General features: G+C 42.3%; 1 protein-coding gene across 3 annotated transcripts in view; it reads right to left on the bottom strand.

Moving 5' to 3' along the window:
• The window catches only part of MAP2K1 (mitogen-activated protein kinase kinase 1), a 95,837-nt gene that overhangs the window by 72,992 nt on the left and 2,739 nt on the right, over positions 1 to 20,106 (bottom strand). The window contains exon 3 of one of the 3 annotated variants that reach the window (XM_057303649.1): positions 3,061 to 3,166. In XM_057303649.1, coding sequence (XP_057159632.1) covers positions 3,061 to 3,080 — 20 coding nt within the window. In that variant the 5' untranslated portion in view covers positions 3,081 to 3,166. Of the gene's footprint in view, positions 1 to 2,332; positions 2,844 to 3,060; positions 3,235 to 20,106 lie in introns of those variants that run through there. The other 2 variants (XM_057303650.1, XM_026478355.4) reach the window with 2 other exon arrangements.

The following is a 20,106-nucleotide window of genomic DNA, read 5'->3' as shown; positions in this document are numbered from 1 at the left end:
GCACAAAAACTAAGCGATCACGGCGATTCGCTTATCCAGAAGCAAAGGCACCTTAACATACATATCCACCACCATGCACGGAAATCACCTTCCAGCTTCCTTCAGCTTTCTCAACATTCACCCAGTAACAAAGGCACTAGCAGCTAACATTTACGGAAGGGTTACCATGTATTAGCTCATTTAACCTTCAAACTACCGTAAGTAGGTTCTATCAGTAGCTCCATTTTTGCAGATGATAAAACTAAACCTAACTAAGCCTTAACTAAGTCTTATCTCTAAGATAAGCCTGAGACTTGTCCCAGGTCACAAAGCCACCAAGTAACAGAGCCAGGCTTCAAACTTAGCCTGACTCCAGAGTCCAACCTTCTAACCACTTGCTGAGAATCTCCCAGTCCCACCAAACTTTTTTCTTTTCTTTTCTTTTCTTTTTTTAAAGATTTTATTTATTTATTCAACAGAGATAGAGACAGCCAGCGAGAAAAGGAACACAAGCAGGGGGAGTGGGAGATGAAGAAGCAGGCTCATAGCGGAGGAGCCTGATGTGGGGCTCGATCCCATAACGCTGGGATCACGCCCTGAGCCGAAGGCAGACGCTTAACCGCTGTGCCACCCAGGCGCCCCCCCCACCAAACTTTTCTGCCACCAACTCCAGAGGAGTTTATTCTTTTCCTGTTTTTTTTTTTTTAAGATTTATTTATTTTAGAGAGAGAACACGAGCAGGAGGAGCAGAGAGAGAAAAATCCTCAAGCAGACTCCTCATTGAGCTTGACTCGGGCCTGATCCCAGGACCCCAAGATCATGACCCAAGCTGAAACCAAGAGTAGTACATTTAACCAACGGCGCCACCCGAGCGCCCCAGATTCCTCGCATTTGCAAGAATACAGCTGCGGTGCCACAATTAACAAGAGAATGACAACAGGTACTTCTACTCAGTACCTACCTCCAAATCAAACAGAAGCACGATGGTCAGGCCATGACATTCAACCAGCCACTCTGGTCAAAACTTGTCCTGCCCTGTGCTGGGGGGATGTCAATTTGTTTTAAAGGTAAAATTCTCTACAGTAAGTCTGAACGACAGTCTGCATAGAATCGGACCTGTACAAGTCAATATCATACAAAAGAGACATTATAGTATTGAAGGGCATCTGTTGGGAGCAGGTCTGAGGAAACTAGCTGAGTTCACACCACAGGCCCACCATTGGCCTCGTGATCATTACAAGGATGGGCAGAGTCACCAAGCCAGTAGGTCCCCAGGCTATCAAAATCTAAAGAGAGAAAGGAAGGTTATAGAAATCACCAAAGGGCAGACGGTTCAGGCCTACTCCATTCATTTCATGAGCTAGCTTTCATACATCTCCAGTGTGCAGATAAAGATTAAGAACCAAATCTTTTCTGGTTAATTCTCCAGCTAGCTGGGTCTCTCTCCCTCACAGTCTTGTCCCTTACTCAGGATGCAAAAAGAGTTGTGGGAGTTCGGAAATACCCCACAAAACAGCCTCATCACTGTTTCATGAGATAAAGTGCTGGTTTGTGAGCAACACTGGAAGCTGCAGAGATGGAGCACCCGTGCGCGTGGTTTTCAGGGCTATGGGTGTTCATGTCTCAGGTCAGTTTAGGGCTCCTGGTAAACTACGGAAAGCCAGGAGAGTCACTGGGAGGAGCGATTTGTTAATGAATGAAGGGTCAGATGAAGAGGAAAGCAGCTCCCTTGGAGACAAGATAGTTTCCAGGAAGAAGGCCAAGGACCTGGAGCCCCCGAAGTCGACAAGGGAAAAGCCACGGGGATATCGGTGTACACACGCCCCTGCCAGCCAGCCAGTGGCCGCAACGAGGCATTCCCGGCCCACAGGTGTCAAGCACAAAGGTGAGGACGCGGCTTGCTCTTCCCAACTCCACACTCCACACCCTGAGCCGGCCTCAGAGACGCAGATGCGATTTTAATTCCTTCCAAGACATTTGCTCCCTTCTCCCTTTCACAGGCCAGGATCCCAGACGATCTGGGAAAAACAGCTGGGGAGGGGCGGGGGATGAACCAGTTTTCATCTTTGAGGGGGAGAAAGTGAATGGCCAGTGGCCAAGGATGACTGCAAGGGGTCGGCAGAGGGGGAAAATCGGGACCCGGTGGGTCCACTGACTGGTCTGAGTCAGGAACACAATCTGTGCTTAGTCACCGATACCTTGGCGGCCGGGAGTTCCTCGCCCCTGCCAGCCTGAGACGTACGTGACGAACCCAAGCGGAGCCCCGCGCGCAGCGCACACCCGACTCGGCTCCTACACCCCAGCAAGGGCCTCCGCAGCCCGGCCCGGCGCTCGCCGCCCACCCCAGACTTACTCCGCCGAGCTGGTCCCGTTAACCGCGGAGCCGTCGGGGGCCGGGTTCAGCTGGATGGGCGTCGGCTTCTTCTTGGGCATTTTGGACCCGGGAAGGCGCTTCTAACTCCGAGGGGAGGGCGGCCCCTCTTTTGCTTCCTCACTCTGAGCTGCCCCACGCCCGCCGCGCACGGCCAAGTAGGGGCCGCGGGCCCCGGGGCTGCCTTCGAGGGGCGAGCCCCGCGTACTCCCGTCAGCGCCGAGGGGCCGCTGGCGGTCTCGGGGGACCCCCGCTCCACTTGCCCGGGGCTCGCCTTGGCGCGCAGGGAATCGAAGGGCTTCCCCGCCGGCGCAGCGCGGCAGCCGGGATTCCCTCCCTCTCTCCCTCAGTCAACCGGTCCCTCAGGCTCGACCGACACTGCCACAGCCCTACTCCTGCTTCAGCCCGGAAAGTACAGCCGTCGCAGGCAGCGCGCTCCAGCCGCTCCGCGCAGCCGTCCCAGGGAGGGAATGGAGGGCGGAGGAGGGGCGGGGAAAAGGGAAGCCTCGCCCCTCCACCGGGGCTGCTGCGCTTTCCACACACCCACTGGGCTCCGCCCCTATTGCCTCGCCGATAGCCAATGGGAACACGCCTCGGCGGCAGATGACGCGGAAATACGTCACGGGGGCGCGGCACGCTGTCCTGGGGGCGTGGTCCGGCGCTGGCTCTATAGCGCCCTCTGCTGCCACGAGGCACTCAGGTAGACCCACCGGGAAAGGAGGTCTTGCATCCTGGTTCGCAGAGCTAGCCGAGAGGTGGGCTTCACGTGGCCCGGTGCCCGGCGGTCTCCTCTTCTGCGGTGACTGGAGCGTCCTCCTGGGGCCGAGTCACGTTGAAGGAGATGAAATAATAAAATGAATAAGGAAAAAGACCTCTTCTCATTTCTAGAGGAGAGGGAGCGTGAGGAAATAGAAAACTTGTCAAGAGACTCCTTGCGCCTAACAAACTGGCAAATAAATACGTAGATTTATATAAAACTGTAATACACACTTTTGATCTGATGAGGGTACAGGGAGATGGGTACTCGATGCTGATGAGATTGTAATTGGAGCAACCTTTTTTGAGAGTAGATGGATAATATTTTTAAAGCCTTGAAACCCCCCTTTAAAAAAAAAAAACTTTAAACCAATGATTCCAGTTATATGAAACTTGAAGAAATAAGATAGAATAAAGAGCTCAATAAAGTAAAGGAGGCACCATACATATTTTTTAAAATGTAGATTCAGGGACACATGGGTGGCTCAATTGGTTAAGCATGAGACTCTTGATTTTGGCTCAGGGCGTGATCTTGCGGTCATGGGGCCATGGGATTCCCAGCATGGGACTCCACATTGGGTGTGCAGCCTGCTTGAGATTCTCCCTCTCCCTCTGCCCCTCCCTCCCTCTCTCTCTCTCCCCACTCAAATAAATAAATAAATAACTATTCAGTCCTTCTCTTCCCCCTTCCTATTCAGTCCTAAAGGTATCAAGCAGGCAGAGCAAAGTAAGCGCCCGTACCTGGTGGCCCAGAGCAGGGTATCAGCCACCCAGGTGTTCACAGTATATAAAGAGAGCAAGGTTTCCTCTTCATTTTGTAGCCCTTGGTACTGTTTGAATTTTTTATTATGCATATAATTTAATTAAAAACATTAAAAAAATTTTTTTAACAATATGGGAATGTAAACTAGTGTAGACACTTTGGGAAACAGTCTGAGAATTCCCCCAGTTAAATATAGTTACCATATGACCCAAAAATTCTACCCCTAACTATATACTCAAGAGAAATGAAAAAGGTATATCCATACAAAAACTTACACACAGATGTAAGCATCTGTGGAAGCATTATTCATAATAGCCAAAGAGTGGAAGCAACCCAAATTTCTATCAACTCACAAATGGATAAATAAAACGTGACATAATCATACAATGGAATATTACTCAGCCATGAAGAGGAAGGAAATGCTGATTCATGCTACAGCATGAATGACTTTGAAAACATGATGCTAAGTGAAAGCAGTCAACCACAAAATGCCACATATTGTACGATCCCATTTGTGTGAAATGTCCAGAATAGGCAAATCTACAGAGACAGAGAGTAGATTAGTGGTTGCTTAGGGCTTGGTGGGGCCGATGAACTGGGGAGTGTAGAATGATAGCTAAAGGGCATAAGGTTTCTTTCTAAGGTGATGAAAATGTCCTAAAACTGACTGTGGTGATGGTTGCTCATCTCTGTGAATTTATTAAAACCATTGGATTATACACTTTAAATGAGTGAATTATATGGTATGTATGTATTATCTCCCAATAAAGCTGTTATTAAAGCAACAACATCAACAAAGAAATTCAGGGGAAAGAGACAAGAATAGCCAAGACAGTCTTGAAGAACAAAGCTGGAAGATCTATACTACCAGATATTGAGATCCATCTAAGTTTGAGTACTTAAGACAGTATGGCACTAGCATAAGGACAGACAAGTAGACCAATGGGGTAGAATAAACAGTCTGAAAACAAACCCATATTTGATCACCTGATTTTTGACAAAGATGACAACACAATACAGTGGGGGAAACGATGATCTTTTAAATAAATGGTGCTGGGTCAATTGACTCTCCATATGAGAAAAAGTAAGTCTTGACGCCTATATCACACCATACATAACAAATCAACTCTGGATGGATTATAGAACTAAATGAGGCTTTTAGAAGAAAATATTGGAGAATATCTTCATGACATTTGGGTAGGCAAAGGTTTTTGGGGGAGGATTTTTTTGGGGAGTTTTTTGTTTGTTTTAGGTTTGTTTTTTTGGTTTTAAGTAAGCTCTACACCCAGCCTCGGGCTTGAACTCACAACCTTGAGATCAAGAGTCACATGTTCTAATGAATGAGCCAGCCAAGTGTACCTCAGCAAAGATTTCTTAAATGAGACACACACACACAAAAATATCATAAAGGAAAAATACAATAAATTGGACTCTATTAATGTCAATTACTTCTGACCTTCAAAAAAGGGTAAAAATAGAGAAGACATTTACAATTCATATGTTGGAGGGGGGAACCTCATGTCTAAAATACACAAAAACTCCTACACATAGGGGCACCTGGGTGGCTCAGTAGGTTAAGCATCTGCCTTCAGCTCAAGTCATAATCCCAGGGTCCTGGGATCAGGTCCCACATTGGGCTCCCTGCTCAGTGGGGAGCCTGCTTCTCCCTCTCTCTCAGCCTGCCACTCCCCTTGCTTGTGAGCTCTCTCTCTCAATCTGTCAAATAAATAAGTAAATAAATAACTCCTACACGTGAACAAGAAAAAGACCAACAATCCAATAGAAAAATGGGTAAAAGACTTGAACAGGCACATAATAAAAGAAGATACCCAAATGGTCAATAGTCATGAAAAGATGCTGAACTTCCTTAGTTATGAGGGAACTACAAATTAAAATCACAATGTGAGTACTTAATTCCACTAAATTGTACACTTTAAATTGGTCAGAATGGTGGGATGCCTCGGTGGCACAGTTGGTTAAGCATCTGACTCTTGGTTTCAGCTCAGGTTGTGATCGCGGTGTCCTGAGATTGAGCCCAGTGTCAGGTTCTGCGCTCAGCACAGAGTCTGCTTTAGACTCTCTTTCCCTCTCCCTCTGCTCCTCCCCTACACCATGTGCGCGCACACACACACACATGCTCTCTCTCTATTTAAAAATAAACCTTTTTTTAAAAAAGGTCAAAATGGTAAAATTTTATGTATATTTTATCACAATGAAAAAAATCACTATGATACTACACCCACTATTCTGGCTAAATCGAAAAGGATAAATAATATCAAATGTTGTAAGATATAGAGCAACTAGGAGAGGACTTTCACCCCAATAGTGGGAGTAATAATGTGTGAAACCAGTTGGAAAACTGTTTGACCATATCTACTAAGGTTGAACTTACTTCTACCCCATGACTCAGAGATTCTACTCCTAGGCATACACCTAGAAAAATCAATATATATGTTCATCGGAAAACATGTACAAGAATGTTCATAGTAACACTATCTGTAATAGTAATCAGAGAAATAACCCAAATGTCCATCAGCCATAAATGGATAAATTGCAGTAAATTCCTACAATGAAATATTCTATAGCTGTGTGAAAATAGACTACGACTACTTGCAACAATACGAACGAGTCTCACAAACATCCTGTTGAGCAGAAACTAGACACAAAGACACAAAAAATTAATACTAATATATAACTTAAATATGTATGGTACAAAGTGGGCAAACCTAATCTATGGCATTAGAAGTTGGGATAGTGGCTATCCTTGAGGAGCAGAGTAACAGGCAGGTGAGTTAAAGGGAGATTTTTTTTTTTTAAGATTTTATTTATTTATTTGACAGAGAGAGACAGCCAGCGAGAGAGGGAACACAAGCAGGGGCAGTGGGAGAGGAAGAAGCAAGCTCATAGTGGAGGAGCCTGATGTGGGGCTCGATCCCATAACACCGGGATCACGCCCTGAGCCAAAGGCAGACGCTTAACCGCTGTGCCACCCAGGCGGCCCTAAAGGGAGCTTTTTGGGTGCTGGTAATGTTTGCTTTCTTGATCTGGGTCTAGGTTATACAAGTGTATTCCATTTATGATTTACATACTTTTTGGATGTATGTTACCCTTCGATAAAACAATTAGAAAAGAAAAAGAAATTTCCTCAACATTATTGATCATCAGGGAAATGCAAATCAAAACTACAATGAGATATTGTTAGAATGGCTATCATCGAAAAAACAAGCCATAAGCATTGGCATGGTGTGGAGAAAAGAGAACCCTTGGATATTGTTTTTGGCAATGCAAATTGATACAGCCAGTATGGAAAACAGTATGGAGGTTCCTCAAAAATAAATTAAGTAAGTAAAAATAAAAATAAAACTACCATATGTCCCAGCAATCCCACTTCTGGGTATTTATCCAAAGGAATTGACATCAGGATTTCAAGGAGATAGCTGCGCTCCCATGTTCATTGCAGTATTATTCACAATAGCCAAGATATGGGAACAACCTAAGTGTTTGTCAATGGATGAATACATAAAGAATATATACACAGTGGAATATTATTCAGTCACAAGAAAAAAGAAATCTTGACATTTACAACAGCACAGATGGGCCAGGAGGGCATTACGCTAAGTGAGATAAGTTAGACAGAGAAAGACAAATACTGTGTGATATCTCCTGGGTGGAATCTAAAAAAGCCAAACTCAAAGAAACAGAGAATAAAGTGGTGGTTACTAGAGACGGGGATGAGGGGGAAATAGGGAGATATTGATCGAACGGTACAAACTACCAGTTACAAGACTAACAAGTTCTGGGGGTGTAATGTACAGCATGGCGGTTGTAGCTAGTAATACTATATTATATACTTGAATATTGCTAAGAGAGTAAATCTTAAATAGTCTCATAACAAAAAGAAATGGTAATTATGTGACAGAATGAAGGTGTTAGCTAACGCCATGGTGGTAAGCATTTTGCAATATACAAATGTATCAAATCAGCAACTGTACACTCTAAACTCACAGAATGTCACATGTCAATTATATCTCAATAAAGCTGGGATTAAAAAAAGAAATCACGATAAAACTTTTTTCTCCCCGAAAATAGGTCAAAATGTGTTTTGTTTTGTTTTGCTTTCCTTTTGTGATTGAAAGAGTAATAAGGTCTTTCATCGTATTAAAATATTACCTCTTCTGAACATCCTGTGTTTCTTGTTTCAAACTGTGTGGGTTTTTAAAAAATTATATAACGAATTCCAGTGTATTGTGTGGGGGGGAAACTAGAAAAGTATAAAAAGGAAGTTCAAAACCATTCATGATACACTGCTGAATGATAACTTCTGTTTACATTATGGAGTCTCCTGTTTAGCTTAGCCATACTCACATGGGCTTGGTGTTATAGGATCAATGAACTTTATCAATTTATGAGCTTTATTTTAGAGGCAAGTGCGTATTTGTTCCTTACAAATTAAGCTTTTTTTATTCTCTTATGCAAAATTCAGTTGGGAGAGTCAAAATAAAAAATGCCAAGGTATTGGGGCACCTGGGTGGCTCAGTCAGCTAAGTGTCCGACTCTTGATTTTGCCTCAGATCATTATCTCAGCGTTGTGAGATCGAGCCCTGGGTTGGGCTCTGTGCTCAGTGGGTGGTCGGCTTGGGGTTCCCTCTCTCCTCTCCCTCAACTCCTACCCCAGCTCACACGCGCATGCTCTCTCTCTCCCTCTAATATTAATCTTTTTTTGAAAAGAAAGGAAGAAAGAAACAAAGAAAGAAAACCGTTCCCTCTCTCTCTCTCTCCCTCTACCTACCCCCCATGCTCTCTTTCTCAAAAAAAAAAAAAAAAAAATTAAATGCCAAGGTATTGCAAATAGAAGTTATTCTATATGAAAAAATTCAACCTTCCACTTTTTTCTCGTTTTAATACTACAGTTTCCTACTCTTTAGTCAAAAGTGAACTCTGATCCTTTATCAAACGCTAATTTCACTAACATTAACTTTGTTTGCCTATAATTCATTTATTCAGGGTGGGGCTGATTTTTAAATGGTTTAAATAAATAGCTAAGAAATGTAATCCATTGTCTAGATTTTTCAGCTCCTGTGAGTTTGGCAGCTGTTGCTACTGAGTAACAGAGCGAAGGGTCACAGCGCCGAGGGTAATGCTACCCTCCCCTCCCCCTTCAGAGGTACATCCGCTTCCTCAGTTCTGGATGGCGGACATTCCGAATGCAATGAAACCACTGGGTTATTTTGGGAACCACTTTTAATGGTCACTTGCCCTTCATTTAAAGGAAAAGAGGCCTCAACAAGGTGAGGAATGACGCAATGTAATTGCTCTCTAAGGATGTGGCTTCAACCAGACAGGATGTCAGATCCGGCACCTTTTTTTGGAGGGGAGTGGGGGCAGGGACCTTACCCTGGCTTGGCATCTGAGAGATGTGCTACTTTGCTTTTCACCCTTGGGTAGCACAGTGAAAGAAGATATACTGGGGACATACCAGCTTCCTACAGGGCAGCTGTGGAAACGGAAGTCTTGACTTCCTTTGGAATCACAGTCCAGGATCCCGGATATTCTTTTTCTCAAATCTGGTCTGAGATTAAACAAATCTCTTTCCTAGGACATTCATTTGAATGCTTGTCATCATTGGCCTCCCCCCCCCCCCTTTTTTTTTCATGCTTTCTTCTACTCAGTAGAAAACCCCTTCATCACCTTTTCCTGCCAAGTGCTTTGCAAAGAGTATAAGCAGGAAATTTAAAACGAGAGAGACCATTTGATCTACAGTGATCTGGGAGCTGTGATGAGAGTATACAGGGCTTCCACAGGCAGAATCATCCTAACATCTGACTGGCAATCTTTTTATAATTCACACTCTTGCTCAAACGCCGGTCAGCTTACAGATAGCTGAGAATTTGCCTGAAAAGAGTTTCATCTTCAACAAGGAACTGTGCATGACATGTAGTCCAGGGGTTATATATATTTTATGAGATTTTGAGCTATAATTATTGATACATCAATGTCTTTTGCAGTTGTATGTATTCCCAAGGAGCAAAGAATCTCTGCAGTACGCCAGATTGTTTTCTGTACAGCCTCATAAAATACAAAGTATTGTAATTTTTATTATAATGATAGCATCGTAGTATCATTATAATTACTACTAAACCAAATGGCTGATTATCTTTGCCCTGTGTGTGCTTTCTCTGAATAGATAGATCTTTATAACTGGATCCTAGACTGGCATCTGATATGTGACTTCTGCATATGGAGAATGGGATACTGAGTTCCTTTTAGAATTTTAGCTGGACCATAAAAGTCACGGTATCCAATCACCCCATTTTATCCCTTTTATAAATGGGAACACAGCCTCAGAGTGTTCAGTGGTATGCTTTAAGGTCATATGTCTAGTTAGGGGTAGAACAGGGACATGTCTCCTGATTTCCAGTTTAATGATGTTTTAAAAGTCTTGGTATCTTGTCAAATAGCAGATGTTGACCTGAGCTGAAATCAAGAGTTGGATGCTCAATTGACTGAGCCACCCAGGCGCCCCTCTAACTAAAAACATTTGAACTGAAGCACTTGATTCCACTCCCCCGCCCCACTGTAACCATCTTGATTCCTCTCTTTCCAGTACCACCCACAAAACTAAGTAGCCCTGCTCTGGCCCTGAGCTTCAGAGGCCCCACTCTGGCCCTTGTCTGGCCACACCCTTTCTTACACTGTAAGGAGTCCACAGGGCCACGGGGTCATGCCTCCATAGGGCCTGTGCCCCCCACTTTCTAGACCATTCTCTAGTCACCCAAGACTCCAGAATTCCATGTCCAAACAGTGCACAGCTTGCTCCCAGAGCCTGCAGGGGCCTCTCTTCTGTCCATCCTCCTAAGAACAGAGTGGTGCCACCCAGGCATAGACTCCCCCAGATCCAGCAGGTGGCCAAGAACCTATTTGGAGAAGGGATAGACAGAGTTTGGTTGGTGGGTTAGATGTCCACGTACCTCTGGGTGAGGGTCTTTGAAATGTGGGGTGCAACTGGAGGTGGGAAGAGAAGGCAGAGCAGACAGAGGAAGGAAGGCTAGCGGCCAGCAATCCCTGTATCTCATTATGGCATTCCAAGGAATCTGAGAAATCTGAATCCTAACTTCGCCTTCCACCTTGTTATGAAAGTATATTTTTCAAGATAAGATAACATATTTTATCTAATGATCTCCCCTGGGATTCGTAACCTTTACATATGTGATCATTTGGTATTAGGCCTCCATTTATTCTCTTGCCCTGGGCCCTACAAACATCAGGGGTGGGCCTGCCTGTAAGTTCTATCTCCCAAACGTGTAAGAATCCTAACTGGCCCTCCACTTTCCCTCTGACATCCTGATAGCCCATTTTTCATAGAGCAACTAGAGGAGCTTAAAAAATAAACAAACGAAAATTAGTTTACTGCTTACGGCCCACCAATGGATCCAACTCCAAAACGCTTATCAGAACTTTCCAGATCCGCTGCCTCCACACCTCACCTCATCCTACTTTCCCCCTTAGTCACTAACTCTGGCCACTGTGATCTTTCCTCCTTCTGAACACACCTGCTGGTTCCTGCCTTGGGGCCTCTGTACTTCTTGTTCACTCAGCATGGAGCCATCTTCCCTTAGCGCTTTGCTTGATTGGGTACTTCTTGCCATAAGATCCAGCCAAATGTCACTTCCGCATCCTTACTACACTATCCTTCCAGTCACTCTCTGTCACATTACCATTTTATTTTCTTCTTAATATCTTACTTGTTTTGTTTTGTTTTGTTTTAAACTTACTTTCTGGTTCCCTGCTGGAAGAGAGGGACACCTGTCTTGTTCACCATCTCATCACTGGCTCCGAGAACCATACCTGGCATACAGTCAATCCATAAATATTTGTTGAATGATGAGATCGCTCCCTTTTCTTTCTGACCAGGTCCTGTAAAGAATCTCTTGAAGCACATAGATGAAGTAGTATGATCCAGTGTGATCTCTGTTTTATAGAAGAGACTGGTAACCAGAAAAGTTTGGGTTACACTATAAATTAGTATCAAATATTGGTCAGGATCCAGGTCTACTGTTTCAACAGCCCCAGGCTCTTTCCGTAGCAATGAGGTACCTACCTGAGAGCTCACTGAAACCGAAGAATCTATCCTCATATGTCTTCCTATAGTCTTTGTAAAAATAACTACGAAATCGTACTATTTTAGAGAAGGAAAAATCCTTAGCAAGTTTCTAAAAAAACTCGATCTGTAATGTGCTACGGTGCCCTCTCATAAAAAAATGAACATTCCGAGGCTTTTACTCAAAACTTTTTGTCGTTAACTTTTCTGCCCTTGTCGGCAATAAAAACTGTATGGTTTCTTTCCACATGAAATTATTTTGTTTCATTTAAAGCCATTTAACCAGTTTGCAAGGTAAACATAAATAGAAGCATTCTCACCTTGAAGGGTTAAATAAAACCACTGGAGAGAACAATTACAAAATGAAATAATCAGCTAATTCATGTGGCTCTTTAAATTTCCCTCCTAACAATTGCGGTACTTCCATTCACTGTTTCTGTTTGTTTGTTTTTTCATACAAAAAATTAAAAGTAACAATGAGAAAAAAAACAATTACTCATTCAATTCCCGTAAGGTAAGAGGAATTCAGTGCTATATACCCTTGAAAACCAGGAACTCGGTGAGTATAATGAAATTAGTTTAAATACTATTGAGGGTATTTTCTTCTAGATTTTAAAAACATCTCTTATATACTTTGAATCTATTGGGACATGATCATATAAAATACATGGCATGCATTGAAAGTAGAAAATTTGGGGGCGCCTGGGTGGCTCAGTCTGTTAAGTGCCCAGCTGTTGGTTTTGGCTCAGGTCATGATCTCAGGGTTGTTACATCGAGCCCTGCATGGGGCTCCATGCTCAGTGGAGAGTCGGCTTCTCTCTCTCTCTCCCTGCCCCCCACCCTTCCCCTCTGCTCATGCTCTCTCTCTCAAATAAATAAATAAATCTTTTTAAAAAAGAGAAAGTATAAAATTTGAATATTTTTGTTACATGTGGAGAAACCATCAATACAATCAAGGCAACAACAATCAAGGCAACATCATACCCCAATAGTTGCCTCATGCTCCTTTAAAGATTTTATTTTTGGGTGTTTGGGTGGCTCAGATAGTTAAGCGTCTGCCTCTGGCTCAGGTCATGATCTCAGGGTCCTGGGATCAGTGGCATCTGGCTCCCGGCTCAGCAGGGAGTCCACTTCTCCCTCTCCCTGCCTCTCCCCCTGCTCGTGCTCTTTCTCTCTGTACCTCTCTGTCTCGAATGAATAAATAAAATCTTAAAAAAAAAAAATAAAAGTTTTACTTACTTGTCAGAGAGAGAGAGAGCGCACAAGCAGGGGGAGCAGCAGGCAGCGGGAGAAGCAGGCTTCCCACTGAGCAGGGAGCCCCAGGTAAGACTCAATCCCAGGACCCTGGGATCATGACCTGATCTGAAGGCAGACACTTAACCAACTGAGCCACCCAGGCATCCTGCCTCATGCCCCTTTAGAATCCTTTCCTCATCTCCCCACTGCCCTGGTATAGTTTGAATTTTCTAGACGTTTATATAAATTGAATTATATGTCTGGATTCTTTCACTCAGCATAATTGCTGAGGTTCACTCATGTTGTGTTTGTCAATAGTTCACTGATTGCTGAGTAGTGTGTCATTTTATGGATGTACCACAATTTATTTTCTTTCTTTTTTTTTTAAGTTTATTGTTTTTAGTAATCTCTACCTAATGTGGGGCTCGAACTCACAACCCCAAGATCAAGAGTCATATGCTCCATGGACTGAGCTAGTCAGGCGCCCCTCTATTCACCTTTTGATGAACATTTGTGTTGTTTCAAGTTTTTTAGCTCTTATTAATAAAGGAACATCTATGTACAAGTCTTTACATGGATATGTTTTCATTCTCTTGGGTAGATACCTAGGAGTAAAATGGCTGGGTCATACAGTAGGTGTACGTTTAACTTTTTAAAAAATTTCAAACTATTTTCCAAAGTATTTAAACTATTTTCCAGTTCTCACCAGTATCGGAGGAGAGTTCGGTTGTTGCACATCTTTGTCAGTATGTGTATGATTGGTCTTTTCAAGTTTTAGCCATTCGAGTGGATGCATAGCCTTATTGTGTGGGGGGTGTTTGTTTTGTTTTGTTCTGTTTTCTAGAAGAGGAGGGGCGGGGGGGGGGGGAGAGAATCTCAAGTAGGCGCCACACCCAGGGCCAAGCCCAACGTGGGGCTGAATCTCACAAGCCAGAGGTCATGACCTGAGCTGAAATCAAGAGTCGGATGTTCAACCAACTGAGCCACCTGGCGCCCCTCTCGTTGTGGTTTTAATGGCATTTCCCTGCCGACTAGGGATACTGAGCATCTTATTTACCTGATTATTTAACATCCACGTATCTTCTTTGGGGAACTGAATGTTTAAATCTTTTGCCCATTTTGAACTGGGTTGTTGGTCTTATTGTTGACTTGTAAGAGTTCTTTATATATGCTATACGGCATACAAGTCTGTGGTCAAATGTATGTTTTGTAGCCATTTTCTACCTGCCTGTGGGTTGTCTTTTAACTTTCTTTGAAGAACAAATGTTTTGTTCTGATGAAGTCAAATTTATTGATCTTTCTTTTTGTAGTTCATGTTATTTGTGTTCTAAGACACTTTTGCTATTTGAATGCGCTCAGGGAAATTTTTTTCCATGTTTTGAATAACACTTCTTCAACCTTGAATGTTTGAAACACACTCCTACTCATGAAAACGTTTAAAGAACAGCTCCTCAGCTCCCTCACCTGGTGAGAGTGCTTCTATGAGACATTTGATCATAAAATGTTTTAAAATTATGAAAGAGTCAAATAAACCCAAGTGTTTTTCTTTTTTCAAATATTTTTCAGAATCACAAAATATCTCAGGGCGCCTGGGTGGCACAGCGGTTAAGCGTCTGCCTTCGGCTCAGGGCGTGATCCTGGCGTTATGGGATCGAGTCCCACATCCGGCTCCTCTGCTGTGAGCCTGCTTCTTCCTCTCTCACTCCCCCTGCTTGTGTTCCCTCTCTCGCTGGCTGGCTGTCTCTGTCAAATAAATAAATAAAATCTTAAAAAAAAAAAAAAAAAGAATCACAAAATATCTTACTATTGGGAACATAGAAGAAATAACTGGAAACATGAGACATGAAAACCAAATAGTGTTGGTCTCTGTGTGTCTGATAGCTGAGGGCTTGCTTCCACTCCACCCCACTTTGGGAATACTTTCTAATCACTCTTCATTTCCATTAAATTCTATTTGGATGAAGGAGAATAACATTTTACTACCTTAATTGATAGTGCTAATGTCCTCTTAGGGAGAGAAGCTTTCTTGTTGTGAAATCCTGTATTTTTTTTCCTCCAAGTTTTTATTTAAATTCCAGTTAGTTAAGATACAGTGTAATATTAGTTTCAGGTGTAGAATTTAGTCCTTCAATACTTATATACAACACCCGGTGCTCATTACAAGTGCACTCATTAATCCCCATCACCTATTTAACCCACCGCCCTACCCACCTCTCCTCTGGTCACCATCAGTTTGTTCTCTAGAGTTAAGAGTCTGTTTCTTGGTTTGCCTCTCTTTCTCCCCTCTATGTTTGTTTGTTTTGTTTCTTAAATTCCACATATGAGTGAAGTCACATGGTATTTGTTTTTCTCTGACAGATTTATTTCACATAGCATAATTCTCTGTAGCTCTATCCACATCGTTGCAAATGGCAAGATTTCATTCTTTTTAATGGCTGGGTAATATCCCATTGTATACAGATACTACACCTTCTTTATCCATTCATCAGTTGATGGACATCTGGGCTCTTTCCATAATTGGGCTATTGTTGACAACACTGCTATAAACATGGAGGTGCATGTATCTCTTTGAATTAGTGTTTTTGTATCCTTTGGGTAAATACCTAGTAGTGCAATTGCTGGGTTGTAGGGTAGTTCTATTTTTAACCTTTTGAGGAACCTGCATACTGTTTTCCAGAATAGCTGCACCAGTTTGCATTTCCACCAACAGAGCACGAGGGTTCCCTTTTCTCTGCATCCTCACCAACACCTGTTGTTTCTTGTGTTGTTAATTTTAGCCATTCTGACTAGTGTGAGGCCATATCTCATTGTAGTTTTTCATTTCCCTGATAGTAATGTTGAGCATCTTTTCATGTGTCTGTTGGCCATCTGTATGTTTTCTTCAGAAAAATGTCAGTTCATGTCTTCTGCCAGTTTTTTAACTGCATTATTTGTTAACATCATTTTGGGTGTTTGAGTTTGAATTTTATAAGATCTTTACATATTTTGGATCACTAGCCCTTTATCAGCCCTTTATATGTCATTTGTAAATATCTTCTCCCATTCCATAGGTTGACTTTTAGTTTTGTTGATTATTTCCTTCTCTGTGCAGAAAATTTTATTTGGATGAAGTCCCAATAGTTTATTTTTGCTTTTGTTTCCCTTGCCTCAGGAGACGTATCTAGTAAGAAATTGCTTGGCCGATGTCAAAGAGGTTGCTGCCTGTGTTCTCTTCTAGGGTTTTAATGGTTTCCTGTCTCACATTCAGACCTTTAACCAATTTTGAATTTATCTTTGTGTATAGAATAAGAAAGTGGTCCAGTTTCATTCTTTTGCATGTTGCTGTCCAGTGGGAAATCCTGTATTTTAATAAGTGCTTGAACTTGTGAGCACCCACATACACTGCCTCCCAGTCCTATCCTGAAGGTGTCAGTTGGTCTCAAGCTTCAGAAGGCAGAACACAGACAGCATCTACAACAGAGGAGATGGGAAGGAGAGAGGAAAGTGGGGAAGGTGGTATGGAGATGAGGGTTTTGCTAGATTTAATGTAACCCTCTCTCCAGGAATCCTACAAGAGTGTCTACATCTACTAAATGAGTGACTTTTATTGTTGGAACTGGAGAAAGGGCCTAAGCTGAAATGTTTCAGAACAGAAATAATATGTGAGATTCAGGCTCTTGGAGGCCCAGATGACCCTGAGGACCTAGAGCTCACTAGGTATTTACAAAAATCATGGGAGGGCCTTGAACATCCACAAGCAGTGGAGGTGATGGGGATTTGAGACAGTTGTACTTAACCGTTGAGGAGTAGGGAGACCCAGTTGATACTCTGGGCCTCTGCATGGTACAGCCTTCAATATCATCAATTTCAACACGCTACCCTTTGACCATAATTGGCCGAGAGCTCTCCCGGAAACAAACTGAGGCAGCATCCAGAGCTCAGCTTCCTTTAAGCCTCTGTTTTCACTCAGTCTCCTCCTGTCATTATTCTGTTCAGAGCAGATTCCAATGTCCATCACCTCCTGCAAATACTTCAAGTCCCTTGTCCCTTTTTCTTTCCATTGCATTTACCTTACCTGGGAAAACTATGACCATGGAGTGACCCAGTCATCCTCTCTGATCCTTAACTTCCTATCACAAACCTAATAACACACCTACATCGAAGCTTTTCATCTTTCATATCAGAATGGAGAGACATGCTGTCTCCTCCTATCTCTTCCCTCTATGACCTGGATCCCACTCTGTCTTTTCAAGGTTTTTGCTTCTTTGATTTACATACATATAAATCAATATACATATGACAATCAATACACATGTAACAATACACATCTAAGAATGCATATGTGAAACACATATATAAATGCTCAATAGCAGCACTGTTGTTCATAGTTGCAAAACCCTCAAACCATTCCAAATGTTTATCAACAAGAAAATGGTTAAATAAATCATGGCACATCCGATAATGGAATAATATATAGCAGTGACAAATTTCTAAACTACAATTGTCTGAAACAACATGGAACAATCACAAAACAAAATATGGAGTGAGAAAAGCAAGACTAAGCAGATTACGTATTTTGATATCATTTGTATAAAGCTCAAAAAGAAGCAATATTAAACAACATATTGCTTACATTTTTAGGCCCATACATACGTACTAAAACTAGTTTTTAAAGGAATGATAAATACAAAATTCAGGATAGTGGTGGTCTCAGTGGGATGGGAGAGTCAGGGGAATGGGAGAAGGGATAAACATATAGCTAGGAATAGTTCTTAGGTTGGATGGCATGTTGACAGGTGTGTGTATGCTACTGTTATATTTTATAACATACATGAATATGACAATTTTATAGGTATCAAAAATTATATACAAATAATATTTAAAATCTTCAGGGGCTATGAAAAAACAGAATCTATAATGAGAACCCTCTGTTCAAAACAGCTATCCTAATCTTGTTGTTTCATTCTTCCCACCAACACAATCTGAGTCGAGTAGATCAGTTTCTTTATTGAAGCTTAATCATTTTTTTTTTAAAGTAGGCTCCATGCCCGCCATGGGGCTTGAACTCAAGACTGTGAGATCAAGAGTCACATGCTCTACAAACTGAGCCAGCTGGGTGCTCCTAAGCTTAATCATTTTTTATGTTTCTATTATTTTCCTTATCTTAGGGCAATTTCCCATACATATATCCAAATCGGAGTAAATTCTAAGATTCTGCTCCAGCTCTGGATCTTTCCAGAAGTGTTTCCTGATTACTCCAGCTCTTGTTCATCTTTCTTCTAGCGCTTATCAACTTTTGGGTTCCAAGTAAATCAGCATTTAATTGTATATTGTCTTTTTTTCTTTTATCATTTATAATTAGTCAACGTGTGTTAACTGGGGTTCTTCATTGCAAGTAACAGAATCCAGTCTCCTCTCATTACTAGTTTAAATAGAAAAGAAATGTGTTAAAGGATACAGATGGCTCCCACAATCTGAGTGGGCAGAAAATATTAGGCTTGGGAGCTACACAGTACTAATGCCAAAATTGTGTTATTCTGCTGCTCCACTGGAGACCCCAGAAGCCTGGTGGTAGTAAGTCCACGGTTAGGTACAAGTGCCTCTACCACTGAGCAAAAGTGGACTTCCACTCTCACCACTGATGCTAGATGCTGAGCATGACCACTAGCACCTCTAGCCCTGCTGCCCTTGGAACGTGGTTATTATTATTATGGGGGGGGGATGGTCAGAACAGATTGTAAACAGTGCCTCTGTCTTCACTTCACCCTTTTCTGACCTAAAATCTCATTCATTTGCGGAAACTGGGGCAACCAGTGTATATCTAGCAGTAAGGAACCTTGCAGAGGTAAGTTTTCAACTTTCATCTTAGGGATAAACTCATAAAATGACGGGAGTCCCCAAACATAGCATATTCAAAATTTATATGAACTCATTTGATTTATTACCTAAAAGAGTACTCAAGAGGTACCTGTTGGTTTATTACTATTCCGTGTCCTCCATTAAAATAGTACCTTGGGGATCATCTAATTCACACCTTTTGTATTACAAAAGGGCAAACGGACTCAGAGCAATAAAGTGATTTGATCACGTCAGACTTTTAAGTTCTTAGTAGAGCTAATAATGTGGCTTAAGAATGTATTCTAGGAAAGATTCCAAAAGGCGTAACACAATGCACAGTGATGTAATAGTCCTCTTATGCTCAGGATTGTTTGTGTGCATTATTGTGAAAGTACCAGCTATTCATGTTCTTAGTATTTTTGGAAATACTCCAAAATTGTAGATTTGAAAAATAAATGTATTCATTTTATTATTTCTATTTTGTTACTTGAGGCAGTTGGCTATGTCCCCCAACATCTTTTTACCCCTTCCACAGTAACAGAAACCCTACATTTTTTCTGGGCCATGACCACTAGCAGTAAAGATTATGTTCCCGGTCTCCTTTGCAGCTGTGTGTGGCCATGTGATTACATTCTGCATAATGAGATGTAAACAGGATTGTATGCAGTTTCTGGGAAATGTTCTTAAAAAGTGCTGTTTTTTCCTCTTTCCTGCTGACTGTGAGTTCCAGCCCCCACGTTGGTTGTAGAGATTAATAGAAGAAAATAGTAGAAAATAATAGAAACATAAAAAATGATTAAGCTTAGGAGCACCCAGCTGGCTCAGTTTGTAGAGCATGTGACTCTTGATCTCACAGCTCTAGAAGCCATCTCGGACGACGAGGTGAACTTGAGAATGAGATGCTTATGTGGTAAACCCAAGAAGACAGGGGCCTGGATTCCTAACACCATGGAACCCCTTACCAACTGTGGACTCATTTCCTCCAGATATTTTTTTTTTTTTTAAGATTTTATGTATTTATTTGTCGGAGAGAGAGAGAGAAAACAAGTGGGGCGAGTGGCAGGCAGAGAGAGAAGCAGGCTCCCT

The sequence above is a fragment of the Ursus arctos genome, unplaced genomic scaffold (assembly GCF_023065955.2).
Source record: "Ursus arctos isolate Adak ecotype North America unplaced genomic scaffold, UrsArc2.0 scaffold_28, whole genome shotgun sequence".
In the NCBI taxonomy this organism is placed as follows: Eukaryota; Metazoa; Chordata; class Mammalia; order Carnivora; family Ursidae; genus Ursus; species Ursus arctos.
The sequence above is the reverse complement of the archived record's forward strand: the minus strand, read 5'-3'. Positions and strand labels throughout refer to the sequence as shown.